The following is a 21,192-nucleotide window of genomic DNA, read 5'->3' on the forward strand; positions in this document are numbered from 1 at the left end:
TCTGGTGATTGATCACCTCTCTGCAAGAATTCCGTCCCCATGCAGCAACATGAGAAGTGATGTTTCATTTGTCGACCCATAAGTCACTTTGTGTCGTCTGTGACAGTAGCGTGAGCCGTACCCCTGATCTGTCTAATACTGGCGCATTCAGCAGAGTCGCTGTGGTTCTGTGCTGATCCCATTAGTTTAACAGCATGGAATAAAAAGTGTCTTGGAGGGAAAGAGTGACTCAGAAAACTATCCTCCCCTCTCGCCAATCATTACTGCATGATGTCACAAAATGTTGAACTCTTACATTTCCAAACTCTGGGGAGATGAAGAGTCGCCGTCATTCTGTTGACATAAATGTGTTTTGGAGCATTTGTGTGTATGCGTGTGTGAAATGCCACCAAAGGAGCACTTACTCATAAAGCAGCACAAGATACTTTTACAGTGAGTCTAAACATAGTGTCTATGAAGCAGAAAAAAATCAATGGAACCAAATACTGGAAACCATTAAGACGAAGACTAAAAATGGACCAAAGCATAGCAACATAAATAATATGAATGCTGTGATACCTCACACAAGATATGCAGAAGAATTATAGCAATGTATATGACATTAGTTAACATTGTGGTAACAATGTTAAAATTTCCCCAAATTAAATAAATAACATTTTGCAAATGAATTAGCAAACAGTTTAACCTATTAAATTAATAGCTATTATAAAGAAATATAATTAAGTTATTCAATCTCATCACTTTTTTTCATTGAGGAAGCAGAGACTGGGGATGCAGGGGTGGACTCACCCATCACTTAAGCTGAGATCACTGAGGTAGTTTGCAAACTCCGTAGTGGCAAAGCAGCGAGGTTGGATGAGATTTACCCTGTGTATCTTAGGTCCCTGGATGTTATGGGGCTGACACGTCTCTACAACATCACATGGAGGTCGGGGACAGTACCTCTGGACTGGGCATCTGGGGTGGTGGTTGCCATTTTTAAGAAGGAAGACCGGAGGGTGTGCTCCAACTATTGGGCGATCACACTCCTCAGACTCCCGGGGAAAGTCTATGCCAGGTTACTGGAAAGGAGGATCCCGCCAATGATTGAACCTAGGATCCAGGGGAAACAATGCTGTTTTCACCAGGGCCGTGGTACACTCGATCAGCTGGGAGTATGCCCAACCAGTCCACATGTGTTTTGTGGCCTTGAAGAAGGCATTCGACCATGTCCCTCATGCCATTCTATAGAGGTTGCTCATGGAGTATGGGGTCAGAGGCGCTCAGTTAAGGGCCGTCTCATCCCTATATGAACAGAGTAGGAGTCTGGTTAGCATTGCTGGCAATAAGTCACACTTGTTGCCAGTGCATGTTGGACTCCGGCAGGGCTGCCCCTTGTCACTAGTTCTGTTCATAATTTATATGGACAGATTTTTAAGGCACAGCCTTGGGCTGGAGGGGATTCTGTTCAGGGACCACAGGATTTTATCTCTGTTATTCACAGACAATGTTGTTCTGTTGGCTTCATCGAACATGGACCTTCAGCATGCACTGGGGTGGTTTGCTGCTGAGTTTGACGAGGCTGGGATGACAATCAGCACCTCCAAGTCCAAGGCCATGGTTTTCCACTAGAAAAAGATGGCTTGCCATCTCCAGGTTGGAGAAAAGTCCTTACCCAGGTGGAGGAGTTTAAGTATCTCAGGGTTTTGTTCACGAGTGAGGGAAGGATGGAACATGAGATTGACAGGTGGATTGGTGCAGCGGCAGCAGTAATGCGATTGATGTGCCGGTCCGTTGTGGTAAAGAAGGAGCTGAGCCGAAAGGCAAAGCTCTCCATTTACTGGTTGTGGCGAGGGGGGGTGGCCGAGAGCCGTGGGAACGGAGTGAGACCACCGCGTAAGTGGATACACCTGTGGTGCGCACCTGCTTCGGATCCCACGGAAGGAGCTCTGGACGATAAAAGGAGGAACGATGGCAGAGGAAGCCGAGTGAGGACCGGGCCCGGACATATTTTACTTTTGCTTTCAGTTTGACGGCAGTCTCCGTGAGGAGCTGCCGTCCGTTTGTTTTGGTTAGGAGGCTGCCGTCACTGTTATTAATAAATCCTTTTAAAACTCCGTCGGTTCTCCGCCTCCTTCTTCCCGGCGGCCAAAGGGCCGTGAACTTCATTACACTGGTCAATCTACGTTCCTACTCTCACCTATGGTCATGTGCTTTAGGTCATCGACGAAAGGACAAGATCTCGGATACAAGAGGCCGCAATGAGCTTCCTTTAAAGGGTGGCAGGGTGCACTCTTATGGATAGGGTGAGGAGCTCTGACACCCAGGAGGAGCTCGGAGTAAAGCCGATGCTCCTCCACATCGAGAAAAGTCAGCTGATGTGGCTCAGGCATCTGTTTCGGTTGCTTCCTGAACGCTTACCTAGGGAGGTGTTCCAGGCATGTCCCACTGGGACGAGGCATCAGGGAAGACCCAGGATACCCTGGAAGGTCTCTCGGCTGGCCTGAGAACGCCTCGGCATCCACCCAGAAGAGCTGAAGGAAGGGTCTGGGGAGAGAAAAGTCTGGGGTTCTCTCCTAAGACTGCTGCCCCCGCGACCCGGCCCCAGAAAAGTGGCAGAAAATGAATGAAAAAATAATGAATGTATAACTTACACATTCTGATTAAAGAGTAACGAATGAATCATGAATTATTTATTTGAATTTTTTGTTTGATTACATTAAATAAATAATTGTCACTTTAAAAATGCACACAGCTACCATCACAATGTAAGTATTTGATTGCTTTCCTAACTTTTTATGCTAATTTAGGATAAAATTAGTTGTGTTTAAAAGAAATTAACTTTTTTAGATTTTATTATTATGTGTATATGTCTGTTCAAACATGCACCTAAACCCCAGACTTTCACTCCACTTCAAATCGTGTGTACAGAATCCATCTTTTTTTCACTATGGAGTGCCTCAACTGACAGTCAAGCAGCGCTATATGACTGATTTAAGGATTGCATAGGAGGGGCGAAGACACTTGTAATGAAAAGGAAAGGGAATCCCTTTGTTTTTATATTTATTCCAACGTGGAGACAGTGTGATGACATCAAAGGGGGATATGGCAAACAGCTGGACAGCGTGAGCCAATAGGTACCACTGTGTGTGGAGCACAGAGAGAGAGAGAGAGAGAGGAACTGGTGAAAGGAAAAAAAAGTAACCATCTCACAACACAGGAACATAACAATATTAGTCATGTTACAACCCTATCATTGTCATGTCTCATCTTTATCTCTCTTTGCTCTACAAAATCTCTGATTTGGTCACTTCCGACTTTTTGCTTGCTCCTGATTGGTCTAGAGTATTTTAAAAGTCATGACATAACTTCTTTGGTGGTCATCTTGTTTTTGTCACTTCTTTTGTGTTGTTTGAAATGTTTTGTATTGGGACTGTCAAAATAGAGCCCTGAGTGTGTGAACTTTTAAGGGCTCTATTTTGACGGTCCATGCGCAAGACGGAAAGCGCAGGGCGCAAACGCTTTCAGGGCATGTCAGAATCCATATTTGCTAAATTAAGGCTGGGAAAATCCACTTCGCGCCTTGGCGCATGGTCTAAAAGAGTTGAGTTTATTTTCTTAATGAGTTATAGGTGTGTTTTGAGAATAAACCAATCAGAGTCTCATCTCCCATTCCCTTTAAGAGCCAGCTGCGTCGTGCCATAAGCGCATTTGCTATTTACAGGACGTAAAGTAGGTGGAGGTGGAAAATCTGAGCATTTCACAAGCAAACAGTTAACAGAACAATTTTTCTTAACAGAAAACAGTTAAACAGAGCATCTACCGCGCAAGAATGAGAGATGATCTTTCTATTTTCACTGAAATGAACTGAAAAAGCCTCCCGAGATGAGGAAGCAAAAAAACTGTGTTTTTTTTCATATTGATGTAGGCTAGAAAATAATATGTTTTGTAATATTTTAATCCTTTATATTTATATATATATATATATATATATATATATATATATATATATATATATATATATATATATATTCTTATTTTATATAATATATAGGCCTTAATATTTTAATTTTTTCATATGTAAAGATATTTGCGTATTGCTATACATCTTGTGTGTAGGCTATTAAGCAGTGTGTAAGCGAGGCGCAACTCTGCGCTGGAGTTTAGACCGGGTTTGTTTTGGTCTAATGAAATATTTATTATAGTCAAAATAACAACACGCCAGCAGTGCGCCTCAGAACGCCTTCCTTTTTAGACCAGAATGCCTATGGGCGCACATAGGAGCGCAAATGCATTTGCTATTTAAAGAGGTGGCGCAACGCCTCAAAACGAGTCTTGCGGCAAGCTGAAACTAGCAAACAAGTATTGCGCCGTGCCGCGCCTTGCGCTACATTGCGCCGGGTGTATGTTAGGGCCCTTAAAATTTGATGATGAGGTCAATTGTAAAATTTAGAATTCATGATTTTATTTTGTTCAAATCAATTCAGCATATTTATTAAAGGATATTCAAACTTAAGAGCAGAAGTTTTCTTGTGGGTCACTTTTACATAAATTTTTCTCTTATGAGTACAATCATTTTAGTATTTCCATTACTTTTTTTCAATTTATTATATTTTATTTATTTCATTTTAATTGTTTTAAAATTGCAAAGTTGAAAAAACACCATCCGATATTTATGTTGGTTGCCAGTTACAGCTTATGTTACATTACAATACAATAATCACTTTGGTCATCTAAAATGCATTTTAAATTTAACTGTGCATTTAGAATATAATGATAAAGAAATACAGTTACTGTTTAATCTATGGATTGTTACTCTTTAAGCATTCATTAATCAAGTTTTATGTTAATATACTAAATGATAAAACTATTATATATATATATATATATAATTGTATTATTTTATATATAAAATATTTGAGACTGAGACACCTTGCAGCTTCTTTCAGGACACTCACTATGACAGATTTTTTTTTTTGTGGCATGCACTTTCTTTGAGCATGGTGACATGCCGTTAAAAGGGTGTTTATAAGCCATTAGTCTGGATGTATATTGCCTCGACAACATTTGAGAGGTGAGGAGAGGTGATAGCACTTACAATCCATGAGGAGATAGACAAGCAAGGGCGATGTGAAGAGCTATTCTCTTCCAATTCATTGCAAGTGTTAAAAAAAAAAACTTGAACGGCATTAGTATTCCTGATGTCAGCAGTGAATCCTCTGTTTTCAATCAGTACCTGTTCAAGGTTTTATACAGCTCCATGGACCGCCCCAGGGACTTCATCCCGGCCAATCGCTGACATAGTTGACATGAAATGGATTGAAGATCAATGATTTCAGGCATAAAAGCCAGACCCCATTGAATTCCCAAGCAAATAGACTTGTTCTTCCCAGGATAGGAGATCCGTTGGTAACCCACCAACTTGATCAAAGATACTCTTGGGCATTACAGTTATAACAAAAGCTCTTTATCTCATGAAGATGTTTTCGACATTCGCTCCCAGCTCATTCCAGTTGTTCCAAGCCTGCACTACTGTAGATAAAAATAACCAGAGAATTTTTTCCCCTCTCACTTCACTGAGCAGGAGAGCTCAGAGCGGCCCGCTTTACCTTCGACTACCACTGAAAACAGACATCCTCACACACCCACGCTTACAAAGTCAAGCAAAGCGAGGGGTTTAATCCCTCAGGGTGTGACGGAGTGAAGCGAGGTAACTGCGCTCCAGGGCTGCCAATGGTTAATTTCATGTTGCTGAAAATCGAGTCTACTCAGTTTGAGAGAGGCACTCTTCTAGGCAATACATAAAAACATGTTATCAAAAGCCACTTCAGCTGTAATGAATTTCAGCTCTGCAGGGCTCAATCAATAGGCACCCCAATAGGTGCTTTATGATACAGTTCATTGTGTAGTCAGTGCTTTAAATCCACCATATAAAGAAAGTGTTTGTGACATTTTACCTACCGACGCTTCAGCAGGGAGCCATAGGTAGCTGTAGCGGTAGCATCTGCTCCAAACATCAAAACAAGCCACATAAAAGACAAAAATAGTCATTCTTGGCTGTCTCTCAGGCAAAATGGATCATTACAGATCCATATTCTGCCATTTAGATCCAATACCTCCTTTTACATCCATTAGAGGGCTCTGTGGAGGATCCAAGGAGCGGATGGGTATAATTAAAGCTAACAGCTCTCCAAAGCTGGCTAGCAAAAGGAACCGCATCGCTGTTCTTCCTAAGATTACTGATGCTCTGTGTTTGGGGTCAAAAAGTAGGTCGGGAAAAGTATCTTTAAAAACTTCTGAAAGTAAAACTTTCTGAAATGCTTAGTGATATTCATGCAGTTTATGTTAGGATGTCTGCTATGACCTTTTGATAACGCGAAGGCTTTGATGGCATGGCAATTTCTTCACAGTGGGGAGCCTGACATGTCTGACAAATGACATTATGTGTGTCTTGGTTTTTTACAGTACTGTCAAATACGTTCAGCATTTCTAAAAATTAACATTAACAGGTTACTCCTGTAAAGCTTTCTGGTAATAATGCATTCATCTTGATCATCCGGAGCATGTGGTAAGAAACAATGAACAGCGTGTGAATAACCTATTTTCTATGAGAAGAATATAGCATTTGGGATCTCTTTTGTTTCCTGCTGGATGATTTTAGAAGGCGCATGCTGTTTTCAGTGACGCAACTCTTAAAATGTATTCACTTTAAAGTGCTCCGCTGTGTAATCTATTCCGGCTGTCGCAATTAATGTGAAATGTGAAAATGAATAAAAATGTCAATTTTGAGGCATTACATTTAGGTCTGTGATCGTTGCATCAGATTTCTTTTAACACAATGTTTAATTGTTGCAAAGCTGAGAATTAAATCAAATCATACACGGTTCTGTTGATCTTATAAATGCAATGGATTTAGAGACTTAAATTCAGGACTTTCTCAAATTTTCTCATAATGGATATAAAAGTGTGTAGATTTAATGTATGATAATTTTGTAGCTAAGTGTTTCATCTGAAATAAGATAAAGATATAAAAATAGCTTTTTTGTTTTTCTAAAATGTATGTTGTGATATTAACAGTTTCATAAGATGACTTAAATCATTTAATTTGGAAAGAATAAATATAGTATAATTGGAAAGAAAAATATATAAGACATTTCAATCACAAATACCGGTACATACAAAAGATACAAATGTATTCTGCAAACAAACTTCTCTGCAAAAATGCTTTTCTTACTTACGTTTTTTAGACTTTTTTTTTGTCTTTTTTCTAGTCCAGATATCTAATAACGTAATCTGAACGTTTTAATGAAGAAGCATTTCATAGACAAGCAAAAAAAAATTTCTTTTGAAAAAATATGTCAAAATTTCAAGAGTTCACGCTTAGCTGATGACTGATTATAAAGCTTGTTTGGCATGCTGTCACAGGAGAGAGCTCTGAGCTCATATGATCCTCCAGCCGGGGGCTCCCTCCCGTTGCAAGGCGAGAGGGGAGTTTGAGCTCAGGTAGATCTCGAGAACTCCCCTGCTGTCGTAGGTAACGAACATATAGTGATTGCTGTTAAAAGATAACTACTTTACTAGGAGCATGTCTATGAAGCCAATTTCGATTAGTCAATTAACTTAAGTTGCATGTTTTTGGACAGTGGGAGGAAACCAGGGAACCCAGGAGAAACCCACGTAAACTTGTAACCTTGGTAAGGATTACAACCAGTGATGTTCTTGCTGTAAGGGAACAATGCTAACCACTGGGCGACCATTACACACATCTTGGAAAGGAGGAGGAGTAGGGGTGGAATGGGGGATTCTTCAAAATGAAGACGGCTGTTAAATGGAACTTAGGGTATTTATAGTGGCTCAGAAATCTTCTGATTGGTGAATAATAAATTAGATAACAGCGCAAGCAATCATAAGCACGTCATCCTCTCGAAATTAGTTTATAAATAAACTTCACCAAGTGAGTTTTTCCTTAAAATCAAGCAAAAAAATTAGCCAATGGCGTAAGTGAAATAATCTTATGTCAAGGCAAAAACAATAGTAAAGAAATTTTTGCACTATAATAAAGACAAAAACTAAGAAATAAAAGCAATTTTTTGCTGTGTGTTAGTCTATTACTGGTTCACTGGCCTACTGGAGATACTGTTACTATCATCAGCACAGACAAACCAAGCTAAACCTGTCAAATTGACTGTGGAATAACTGTATATCAAGACAATCCTGGACCTCAAATCCTCTATTTAACCCATGTTGTGTAATTACTGGGGCTAAATTGTAATAATTATTCATTCATACATTCATTTTCTTTTTCGGCTTAGTTCCTTTATGAATCAGGGGTGGCCACAGTGGAATGAATCACCAACTTATTCAGGATGTGTTCTACATAACGGATGCCCTTCAAGCTGCAACTCAACACTGGGAAACACCCATACACACTCCTACACACACATACACTACGGCCATTTTAGCTTACCCAATTCACCTGTAGCACATGTCTTCGTAGTTGTGGGGAACCCCCGGAGCATCCGGAGGAAACCCCAGAACTCCACACAGAAATGCCAACTGACCTGTCTGAGGCTCGAACCTGCGATCTTCCTGCTGTGAGACGACAGCGCTTCCCTTAGGCTAACTTAAGGCTAACTTAATTTGTGTTGGTAAAACATGAATGAATTGTGTGTGACTGTATTTTGTATTCAAGTATTATGTATTCATTTTTTAAAAATAAAAAATTTGTAATATTTTTTTTCAGGTAGTCTAACAGTTTGTGGGTACAGAAATTAAATATTAAAATATAAAATACTATATAAAATCCATTCACTGTATGAAATATTTTTTTGTTCACACTTCAAAGATGAGCATTTATTGTGCCTAAACACTGTTAACAGTGTAACAAGCCTTAAAATCATATGCAATGTAAAACTCTCACTCTGTTGTGGTGGTTAAACTTAGAAATTAATCCACAAAACAAATCAGTGATTGCTTACTTTTAAATGGATCACAGTTGACATTATAAAACATGTTTTGTGTTTGTTTTTGCTTTTTTCATAGTGTCATCTATGATACCTACTTGATAGATAAATATATAATTTCATGCAGATATCATTTGATGTAAATCTTGCTGATGTATGCATGAAATTATATATTGTACAGCCATACAATGAATTCCTTATGTGCTTTGTCATGTTGACCAAATCAACCAAGATGTTTGAAGATAGCCATTGAAGGCCATAGGTTGACATGATGCAAAAGTTTTATGGATGTACATAGATCAGTTTAAGGCTACACTGTATAAAAAAAAAAGTAGGGTTCCACAAAAATTCATTTATTTTGTCCCGGCACAAATCAATTTAAGTAAATTTCAACATTTGGTTTCAACATAAAACATTTAAACTGTCTCCAGATATCTCACACATTGTGCTGTTTCACCTAGTTCTAAATGAGCAGTCTGAACAAAATCTTTTTTGAGGGTAATACTTTGTTTTAAAGAAGCAATAATTTTGCACACTGATATGTGAAGCTTTGCAGAGCTTTTTACATGCACGAGGTGTTAATAATGTTTTCCTGTTTTGGCAAGGAATGGGTGAGAGGTCATTGAAAATGCTGCTCTCTGCTGTATGTTGTCAGAAACTGCAGATAAATAAATATATATTTCCATACAATGTGTCTACTTTATGTGTATGTAGCTTTGATAATTATTTGAATACATTATAGAGTTCAAAATTGGCTTCAATTATTTCCTACACATAAGGTGGAGGATATATCATGTTTCTCATGTTTCTCTTTTCTCAGTAGGAGCCTTCGTTGGAAAAGCAGGCAACGGCAACATAGTTTTCTCCACAGTCATTTGATTGCAACTCTGAAAAAGCACTACAGGGATTCCTCTCGAGCATCAACAGGAACTAAATCATGAAGTTGCCTGACCTTATAGTAAGGTCTGCTGTGCTGAAAGGTTTTGAGGATAAGCTCCACTGTGTTTAGATGATCTCTACATCTCTCCCCGACCTATCTTAATATCTACTTGACAACAGCATCTGTCATCACTTTACTGGCACATGACAGTATTCACGGTGAATCAATACCTTCCTGAGTCCTCAAGGATAAGCCAGCAATTCAAGGTCATGCTGAATGAAACGGCACCTTCACCTTCCCAAACTCAAATTCCTGCTGACGTTTTTGTTTGTTTGTTTGACTGTTTTGACAAGTGGTGTTAAAGTTACTCGGTTATGCTTTCTTCTTTGGTTTAGTTTCAACAAGCATCAACTCAAGGTGTTTTGACTTTTTACTGACATCTGCATGGATGCTTGATCGTTGTCATTTAACACCAAAGCTGTCAATCTTAGCTTTTTATGTACACCGTGATTTGTGTGATAGCTTTCAAAAGTTCATGCTGGTTTGTTTTCAGGTTTGCTCTGTCTGCTGGTAGGATTTCTTTGTTTGTACAGTTCATGCATCCAAACAAGCGGGCCGACACTACGAAAAGATGAGTCTTGGTCTGCCTCCAAATGAACTTGACTGAATTATGAGTGCATCATGGACCAAAGAGATCTAAACGAGCCAAAAGCAGGACATAATGTCAACAAGATGAAACCTTAAAAAGTACAGAATGCTCAAGCACACTTGTTTTTTTTCTTTTCTTTTCATAGCTGCAATTCCGCCCATTACAGCTTCATAAAGACATCAGAAATGCATCTCTTTGCAGCAAAACCTAATGTTTGCATTTGACAGATGAATTCCTGCAACTGTTTTGACTCATTTACACATTTTATAATCTCTTCATCAGTTCTCAGCTGACAAATGTTCAGTTTAATGATGTATGTGCCTATACACAAATGCGAAGACAGCATTGCTTGGTATGTTCAGTGAGTTCTATTGCACAATATGTTAAAAGGCACTCCTGTTTCCCTACCAATTTTTATGCTTACTTTGCTATATTTGGGTTCAGACAGAAAATTGTGTGAATTTAATTTACATGAACATGGAATAATTATGCATGGTGATTCTTATAAGGGGGCAACCTGTGTAATGCAGAATTAAACAGATTATTTTAGAAGTCAGACACAGATTGATATATAAATATAATGAAAACAATTTACTCATATTATTAATTGCATTGATTATATTTACAAAAAAAACTGTTAATCAGTGGTCTCAAATCCAATTCCTGGAGGGCCACAGCTTTGCATAGTTTGGCTTCAACCACCTACAACTCACACCTCAATAGTCTCTATTGGCCCATTTCCACTGACTGGTACAGTATGGGTCGGTACGGATCACCTTTATCAGCCTTGCGTTTGCACTGCCTAAAGCACAGGTGTCAAACTCAGTTCCAAAAGGGCCACAGTTCTGCACAGTTTAGTTCCAACCCTAATTAAACACACCTGATCAAACTAATTGAGTCCTTCAGGCTTGTTTGAAACCTACAGGTAAGTGTGTTGGAGCAGGGTTGGAACTAAACTGTGCAGGGCTTCGGCCCTCCAGGAATTGAGTTTGACACCCCTGGCCTAAAGGGTACTAAGGGTACTTAGGTGGGCATGGTGTACGACAAAAAGTTTCAGTCAACGTCATTCTCACTCGAGGAAATCTCACTCAAAGTAAAGCTGTACGGGTGGTCCATATGTCATACGAGAAGCACTTTTCACAAAACAGACGCTTTATACACATAAATACTTGTGTATAAATGTTTATTACTAACCTTTCTATGAACATGATTTGATAACTGCAGATCAATATCCTACTGTAACGTCTGCGATTTTATCAAATAAATAAATGCAAATGCAATTGAACACATACAGCCCCTTATAGTCTCCGGTATGTTACCAATTACAGAAAAACTACTCACGGCATACATTTAGTCCTTATTTGAGTTCAAAACAACACAAAATATAGCCCACAGTCAGTGCAAACCTCTCATCTGTACCTTTAATCTTCACAAGCACATGTAACCTCTGTTAGAAAGCTTTTCTGTCATTCAGAGTTCATAATAGTATAAAAGGTGATGATAACAGTCAAACATGGCAGTTTGTTCATCTTTTAGGTTGCTTAAAGAATCATTCTCCTTTGTTTTGTTTTTTCACTCTTAACGTTTGTCAATTTCTGAAAGGATGTCAAATGCACTTCAATAATCATATGCATTTTATTATCATCAGCTCAAGAAGCTTGTTATTTAAAATATAAACGCGCACTGGAGCGATCACAGGCTCTCTGGAGAAAGTGAAACAGCTCACACCTTTTGAAAAACAAAAACAGTACATGGCAGATTTTGTTCTTCTTGGCTTTGTGGAACATCAAGACAAAGACAAGGTTTGTTTGGGCTTAGGTCAACCATGGCTTGTTATTATATGTATATAATATTACGATGCAATGTCTCTGTTGTGTATTTAAAAAAGGCGGTTTCTTTGTTTTTATTCTCCTGCATGTGTATGCACAAGTGACGTTTCTCTGTAAACCAATAACAAAGGGAACCCAAAAAGTGGTACGGTACTGTTCGGTATGGAAAGCTCTGGAGACTGCCATAAAAGAATACCAAACCATATGTACCATACCATACCATGAAGTAGTCAAGAACACCTTGACTAGCTGGATCGGCTGTGTTTGATTATGGTTGAAACAAAGCTGTGCAGAGCTGCGGCCCTCCAGGAATCCAGTTTAAGACCTATGCTGTTAATGTATGCAAAAATATTGTAGCATTCTATTAAATAGCAATAGTTTCAACAACAACAACAACAACAAAAACATCTATTTATTATTATTTTTATTTTAAATAAAATATTGCTATTCATTACTGTAAATGTGTAAATATAAATATGTAAATTTACATAATTCAGTCAACAGAAAATATATAGTAAATTTTCTAAAGCTGCACAATATAGAATATCAGCATCATTACTGCAAAATGCATTGTATATGTGCAATATAGTCACATCACAACGTGGATTCACAGTTCAGAATGCAGGAGATTTGTGGAGTCGTGAGTGAAAGTTTTTATTATCCTCATGTGTAAGAGCATTTCAAGTGCGCTTAAAGCATTCACGGACAATGAATTATAATGTTTGTAATTGTAATAAACATTCATTTTATTGAATTATTTATTTTTACATTTGATTCCTTATTTTCCCTTACCTGAATGCTGTTAGACTCCTCCAGAAAACTACAATGCACTTTTTATTTCACTTTTATCAGTAAACTCAGTAATAATAACCCTTTGTTGGCATTGGCATGTGGCAATATGCTTCCTGATACGTCACTCACTGTTGAGTTATGAGTATTTATGTATGTGGCTTCATGCAGACACAGTCAAGTGCCGCCGCTGATGGGCTGCCTCTCAGCCGTTATGCCGCCTGCAGTTCTGCCAGCTGGACTTCACTCTCAGTTGCTGCTGTTCAACCTGAAACACAAATGAAGCTACGAAAAAGTGCTTTTTACTGTACTTTTTTGAGCGCAGGAGAAGCAGGTGATAAAACCAAGCTATAAATTGGGTACTGCTGTCGTCACATCAAAAGTTGATATAGTTTTGAAGTGAGAAATCAGGCGTGAAAGTCTCTCCTCAACCGCGGTATGACCTCCCCAGCTCACAGTACAGCCACCGAGGCTTCATGGACTGCTGGAGCCGCAGACCTGCAGATGACCGAGGCTCTGCACCTGCGGAATGACGGCGTGCGCTTCCCCTCCTCGGTGCCCGTGGATCCGGCGGTGATCACGCAGCACCCGCCGTCTCACCTCCATCCCCGCATGTCCGTGTACAGCGCCACACGCCCCACACTCTCCAGGTCCTTCCTTCAAGGACGTGTTTATAATTTCTTGGAGAGACCCACGGGTTGGAAATGCTTTGTGTATCATTTTACAGTGTGAGTATTTTGTTTTGATTGCTTTTGAGAGAAAAAAAACCCCTGCGTTTAGACTCATGCATTTGTCAATTCAGAAATACAGTCTATTCGTCTATTATATCTAAACAGTTTGATTATTGTTACAGGAGGAATTGGGTTTGTTAAATGCGTGACAGGGAGACTATTCTTTGGATGATGATTGTTCAAGGGCACTGCTGTTTTTCATTAAATGTTTCCCTTTTTCTGGAGCACTTCATTGCATAATAACCACAATTTTTAAATTTTTATGAAAGAAATTTAATATTTTAGTAGGCTATTGCAGTTATTAGAGGTTAACACAGAACATACTTTCCTTTTTTTCTTTTTTACTGTGAGGATTTTAAATATTAATCTGCTATTGTGTAAAGTGAGAACTAAAAATTGAACTATATACTAACTAATACCTAAATGCTGCAACAGTTGCACTGCATTTTGCTATAAGTACATTTGTTTTTGGAACTTAAAGGGATACTTCACCCAAAAAGAAAAATTATTCGCTAGTTACTATCCCTCAAGTAGTTCCAAACCTTTATGAGTTTTTTTTTCTGCTGAACACAACATGATATTTTGAAGAAAATTGAAAACCTGTAGCCATCGAGTTCCTTAAGGAAAACTTGCTTCAGAAAATCATCTTCTGTGTTCATCAGGTGAAAGAAACAGCAACAAGAGAAATGTGAGTAAAGGATGACAATATTTTAAGTTTTGGTTTATCTATCCTTTTAAAATGTCAAGTTTCCTATTTATTTTAAATGGAGTAAACTTGTTAACAAAGGTTCGGCAGTGGAACTACGCCTCTCTTTGTCTCCTTAACCAATGGGGTCTATGCACAGCTAGAGTTTTAAAGCCAAAGATAAACTTTAGGTTAAAGCTTAATGTATTAAGCTTAATGTATGAGTATTTTCAACTTCAAAAAATGTTCTTTACAGCTTTGATGTTGTATTTTAATTACAATACATTCAGTTTAACAGACTTAAGCATTCATTTAGTTGTTCAAGCATAAAACAAAGGTGATGGTTGTAACCACTAGCAACGTCAGTAGCAACAGGCTAGCACAGAAAAATTGAAAATACTGTAGTAAAATAAACTGTCGTATTTTAAAGACATGGCAGGGGGAAATGGAATTTAATGCAGTGCTTCTTGTTCGATCTGAGACCCATATTGAATATCTAACAGGTGTAGATTGCTGATTCTTAAGGAAATCAGACGTGACAATTTTGTAATGGAAGTACAGTTCATTGCAAACCCTTGGGCTGCCTGGCTGAAAATTAAAAATCCCTATGCATATAGCCCACCCCCTTCACTCTCGAAAAACTCTGCCAGAATATTACAGAGATGGTACCCCCACTCTGAGTTTTTGGGCATCATGGTAGGACGCCCGATTATCATACCTACTTGTTCACTGTTTATCCTCTTACTTCCGTTCCCCTTGACCCCACTGTTCCCTTACCTTCCCTTTCATCCTTGCATCCCTACAATAAAGTCTAGCTTGATCACATGGGTTTCTTCCGGGTGCTCCGGTTTCACCCACAGTCCAATGGCATGCGGTGCAGGTGAATTGGGTAAGCTAAATTGTTCATAGTGTATGTGTGTAAATGAAAGTGTATGGATGTTTCTCAGTGATGGGTTGCAGTTGGAAGGGCATCCGCTGCGTAAAACATATGCTGGATAAGTTGGCGGTTCATTCGGCTGTAGCGTCCCCTGGTTAATAATCATGTGACTAAGGTGACTAAATAGGGACTGAGTCGAAAAAAAAAATGAATGAATAGACTATATTTTTAAATTCCATTAAAGTTAAGTGTTCGTTAACATAAAAAGTTATCAATTTTATTCATTTTCCTTTATTTATGTGATTGTAAATTTAGTTAAACATTATGTGCTACTTCTAAATGTCCATACAAAACAAAAGCACACTGCTTGTCGTGTTGAACTGTGACATTACATTAACTTTCATTACATGACAACTGTTAAAATGTAAAACCACAACTCAGCACATGGAACAGGAAGCACAGTAAAGTCCTGTACTTTAATTCATGCATTTCCAGGAAATTTTATTTGAAATCTTGGTGCATCACAGGCTTATTTGCGAGGTAATGCATAAATTGACACAAAGGTTTTCATTAAATGCTTTGTAAGTTGTTTTGTATATGGCAACAAATGGCAAGCGATCACACAATGCAGCCATATTAATTAATCATGCATCAGGGCATGCTGTGAGCAGGACAAATGCTTCTTAACCATTTTATTTAGCATTTTAAAATATCATATTTAATGCAGTGTGCAGTGCAGCTGTTTTTGTAAATGCTCTGTGAAGTTTTAAAGATCAAAGTGCATGATAAATGCATTTATTGTCTGTTTGTAAAAATACTTTTACCAATAGATCTTTAACAAATCTGCATAACGACATCTTTTATGGTCTTTATTGACTGCCTGTGAATGTAATTTTACTTGATCTCCCCACAAACAATGTAGTCGGGCAGTGTTGTTGGCATCATGTCAAGAAGATAGTTGAGACAAAAGATTTATTTAGAGAGGTGCTTTCATTACAGCTACTTTTACAATCATGGAAGCTGCAAAATTCATGGGCTACATTGTAACAATTTGTTTATGATAGGAGAATTCAGTTACTAAGCATGTGTGGATTAATAAAATAATTAATTAATTAAATTAATTGTTGAATTTTGAATTAAAGATTATTTCGACATTTCACTGGAATGAACCGTTAACTATTCCATCACGTTTTACGTGGCAGATGCCCTTCCAGCTGCTACCCAGTACTGGGAAACACCCATACACACTTATTCACTCACACACACACACACTACAGAAATACACATTCAAATTATCTATAGTGCATGTCTTTGGACTGTGGGGGAAACCGGAGCAACCGGAGGAAACCCACCCGTACTTGAGGAGAACATGCAGACTCCACACAGAAATGCCAACTGGCCCAGCAGGGACTTGATCCAGTGACCTTCTTGCTGTGAGGCGACAGTTCTAACCACTGAGCCACCGTGCCACCATACAATTAAAAGACTATAAACTATTGTTAACCATTATCATAAGAAATGTGGGGCAGTGAGCTTTGCTATGTCTTGCTAATACAGTATATCAGAGATGCTCAAACTAGGGCTCGCTGGCCAAAGTTGGGCCATAGTAACCTTTGATTTGGCCCACCATCCCTTCTGAGAAGAGAGGGGGAATAATAGTAATGGTTTAGATTTCATTTCAAATATAACGTAACCTTTTATTTGTTTATTTTATTGTTAAGCTACAAAAAAAAAGCTAACTAAAATGAAATGTTTTATTTAAATGCTATAATTTTGTTTAAATTGTACATAATGTCACCCATCTAATAGAGGACAATGCAGAGACTTTGGTGAGTGAATCAAAGTAAAGCCAGATTCTGCTTAACTAGTGTATTCAGCATTGAACTCCACTGTGTTATAAATGTGACTATTTATGTTTTTATTACAATGAGATTCAAAGTAATGTTTATATATATATATATATATATATATATATATATATATATATATATATATATATATATATATATAATAATTAATATTAATAATATATATATATATTATTAAATGCATTAGGAAATGAACCATGGCAACTTTAATGTAAAATAATTTGGTATGTTTATCTTCTCAATGATATTTGGCCCCTCATACTAAGAAGTTTGGGCACCCCTGATATATATATACAGTTGAAGTCAGAATTATTAGCCCCTCTTTGAATTTTTTTTTTTCTTTTTTAAATATTCCCTAAATTATGATAAACAAAGCAAGAAAATTTTCACAGTATGTCTGAAAATATTTTTTCTTCTGGAGAAACTCTTATTTTTTTATTTAGGCTAGAATAAAAGCAGGTTTTAATTTAGTAAAAACCTTAATTAATATTAATTTAGAGATAAATTAATAATAAATTAGAAATAATTTGGGGGGCTAATAATTCTGATAATATTTCCGTATACATACTCACACACACACACACACACACACACACACACACAGACACACACACACACACACACACACACATACACATACACACACACACACACACACACACACACACACACACACACACACACACACACACACACACACACATTGTGAAATGTGAAACATAAATGTAAAAGCCTTCATTTTGAAATTCTGAATAGTAAAAAAGTTAAATCAAGTAAATCTTAGTTTTCTAGTATTTGTTACTTAACCTGATAAACATTTTTGCATTATATTTACTAACTTGATGGCCGAATGTTGCTGTTTTGTAATTTTCAGAAAGACTGTAGTCATTGGACATGGTGTATATCTCTAGCAGGAGAGGAGGTGATAGCGGGCAGCTAAACTTGGCTGCAGAGAGGTGACTCTGTTCAGCAGGGGCCCTGTGGGTTTGGTAACCCTGTGACTCAGCGGTGTCGGGCAGAGATGCCAGGAGAACATGGTAATCTGTGTGTGAGGGTGTCAGATGCTGTGGCGCTTTACAAAAACGGCTGTACAAAAAATGTTTTAATGGCTTCACAAATCATGGATCATCAGACTAGTACTGTAGGTTTAATGTATATGTAAGAATGATGAACATGAGGCAGAGTGTTGGAGGTTAGTCTGTAATTAACCGGTGGCTTGTCACGCAGCACATGCGATTTATTCAAAGTGATTTATGGTGTACTAATACTGTGATGGTCCCAAAAGAGCAAATTGAGGTTAATTGCCTCGCTTAAGGGCACAACTGGGCTCTCCGGGCTCATCAGTGCATAATTCATTCCCACCTGTTGCCTTACTAGCGTAGAGCCTCGAGCACTAGTACACCACTTGACCACACTGTTTGCTGGAGTAGGAAACCGAAGAGTCTTGCCGGTACTAAAGCGCTGTTCTTCTGTTGCGTGAGTGTAGGAGGCAGTGTATGTTAGCCAAGAATGTGCACATGCTTATCACTGCTTCAAAGGCACCACAGCCATGGGGGAACGAAAGGCACTTATCGTGAAAGCGTGACCCTTGTTTGTGTACAAGTGCACATGCTGTTGGAAAAACTAGTATTTGTACTCTCTATATTTTGTATTGTTTTGTACTCCAGAGTATATGTGATATTGAAATATCTGTCGGTCTGCACATCTGTCTGTTTAGCTGTATTTCTGTCTGTCCATTTTACAAATACAGTGCATCCGGAAAGTATTCAAAGCGCTTCACTTTTTAAACATTTTTTACAGCCTTATTCTACAATGGATTAAATTCATTTATTTCTACTTCTATTTCAAAATTCTACACACAATACCCCATAATGACAATTTAAAACAGTTTTTGAAATTGTTGGAAATTTATATAAAATAAAAAACCTGAAAAATCACATCTAAATTGAGCTCAGGTACATTCTGTTCCCACTGATCATTCTTGAGATGTTTGAGCTGCTTACAGTAATTAGAGTTCACCTGTGGTAAATTCAGTTGAATGGACATGGTTTGAAAAGGCATACACCTGTATATATAAGCTCCCATGGTTGACAGTGCATGTCAAAGCACAAACTAAGCATGAAGAAAAAGGAATTGTCTGTAGACCTCCGAGACAGGATTGTCTCGAGGCAGAAGGCTATCACCAGGCTAATACCATTCCTACAGTGAAACATGGTGGTGGCAGCATCATGCTGTGGGGATGTTTTTCAGCAGCAGGCACAAACATAGAAGAGATAGAGGGAAAGATGAATGCAGCAATGTACAGAGACATCCTGAATGAAAACTGCTTCAGAGTGCTCTTGACCTCAAACTGGGGCGATGGTTCATCTTTCAGCAGGACAATGACCCAAAACACACCGCCAAAATATCAATGGAGTGGCTTCACAACAACTCGGGGAATGTTCTTGAGTGGCCCAGCCAGAGCCCAGACATAAATCCTATTGAACATCTCTGGATAGATCTGAAAATGACTGTATGCCGTCGCTTCCCATCCAAACTGATGGAGCTTGAGAGGTACTGCAAAGAGGAGCGGGCTAAAATTCCCAAAGACAGGTGTGCCAAGCTTGTGGCATTACATTCAAAAACACTTGAGGCTGTAATTGCTGCCAAAGGTGCATCAACAAAGTATTGAGCAAAGGCTTTGAATACTTATGCACATGTGATTTTTCTGGTTTGTTATTTTCAATAAATTTGCAACAATTTCAAAATATCTATTTTCACATTGTCATTATGGGGTATTGTATGGGTATGGGTTTAGTACTTTGAGGAAATAAATGCAATTATATCATTTTGGAATAAGGCTGGAACATAACAAAATATAAAAAGGAGAAGCGCTATGAATACTTTTTTTTGGATGCACTGTATGTGATATTGAAATATCTGTCTGTCTGCACATCTGTTTGTTTAGCTATATTTCTGTCTGACCATTTTTACAAATATCTCTATAGCGACTTTTTAAGGCTTTCTAGCTATCTAGTCTTGGTATTTCCTCTCACTTTTACTGTATCAATCCATAATCAAAAGACTTTTTACTACAATAAGTTTGAATTTTAATTAAACATGTAAAATTGTAAAAATATTAAATATCCATTATTAATTTATTTTGCATGCTGTTTGTTACCTCAACACAAATTTAATTTGCATTCTTAACTTGATTCCGAGTGGTATACAACAATGATAAAAACCACTGTTTGAAAAAAGGCACAAAACCTGTGACTGGGGTAGTAGCTTTTTCAAAATGTATTTTTTTAGCTACCAGGTTTACCTTTGTATCTTAAAGGTACCAAAATGCACCTGTAAGCTATAAAATTGTTCTTTTAAAAAGGTACTGCCCGAGTGACAGGTATTGTGCCTTTATTTCTGAGAGTACCACTTAAAACCAATATTAAAGCTACTGTACGAAATAGACACATACAGTTGTAAGAAGTATCAAATTAAAATTTCAAAACTGCAGGTTAAATATAATAAATATCAGTGCTTTCTGCAGGTATGAATAGTTACAGCTTTCTTTAGTACACTTTGGTGCATTTTTCAAATTATCAAACAAATAATTTGAACAATTTGCACAAACAGCACCACACAATAGATTACCTGCAAAAGCCTGCAACACTCAACAGCTTTAGTTCAATTCTCAATAGTAAGTATTTACGTCAATGTACATATCAGTGCCAGCAATATGAAAAGTCCCTGTGTTGTTCACAAAAAACATGCTCAAGTCATTTTGTCGAAGTAATAGCTAGTGCACTCTGCTGTTACTACCCAATGTAAACTGTAGTAACAGTTTGGATGGCAGTTGAATTGCAGAAGGCTGCACTTTCTCTGTATGCCATATATACATTTCAAAGGTACAAATATGAGCATTAGTGTACAGTGCTCAACATATGTAAGTACACCCCTCACAAA

At 38.0% G+C, this 21,192-nt stretch overlaps 2 protein-coding genes across 6 annotated transcripts in view; both read left to right on the forward strand.

The window, feature by feature from the left end:
* acana (aggrecan a) overlaps window positions 1-21,192 on the forward strand; it is a 904,300-nt gene that overhangs the window by 658,516 nt on the left and 224,592 nt on the right. The gene's annotated exons all lie outside the window — the stretch shown is intronic.
* kcnq1.1 (potassium voltage-gated channel, KQT-like subfamily, member 1.1) overlaps window positions 13,265-21,192 on the forward strand; it is a 102,732-nt gene continuing 94,804 nt past the window's right edge. For 2 of the 4 annotated variants that reach the window (XM_073906662.1, XM_073906663.1), the window contains exons 1-2: window positions 13,265-13,423; window positions 13,541-13,817. In XM_073906662.1, the coding sequence (XP_073762763.1) occupies window positions 13,369-13,423; window positions 13,541-13,817 (332 nt within the window). In that variant the 5' untranslated portion in view covers window positions 13,265-13,368. Of the gene's footprint in view, window positions 13,818-21,192 lie in introns of all 4 variants that reach the window. The other 2 variants (XM_005166469.6, NM_001123242.2) reach the window with 2 other exon arrangements.

Source organism: Danio rerio, chromosome 7 (genome assembly GCF_049306965.1).
Source record: "Danio rerio strain Tuebingen ecotype United States chromosome 7, GRCz12tu, whole genome shotgun sequence".
Lineage (NCBI taxonomy): Eukaryota > Metazoa > Chordata > Actinopteri > Cypriniformes > Danionidae > Danio > Danio rerio.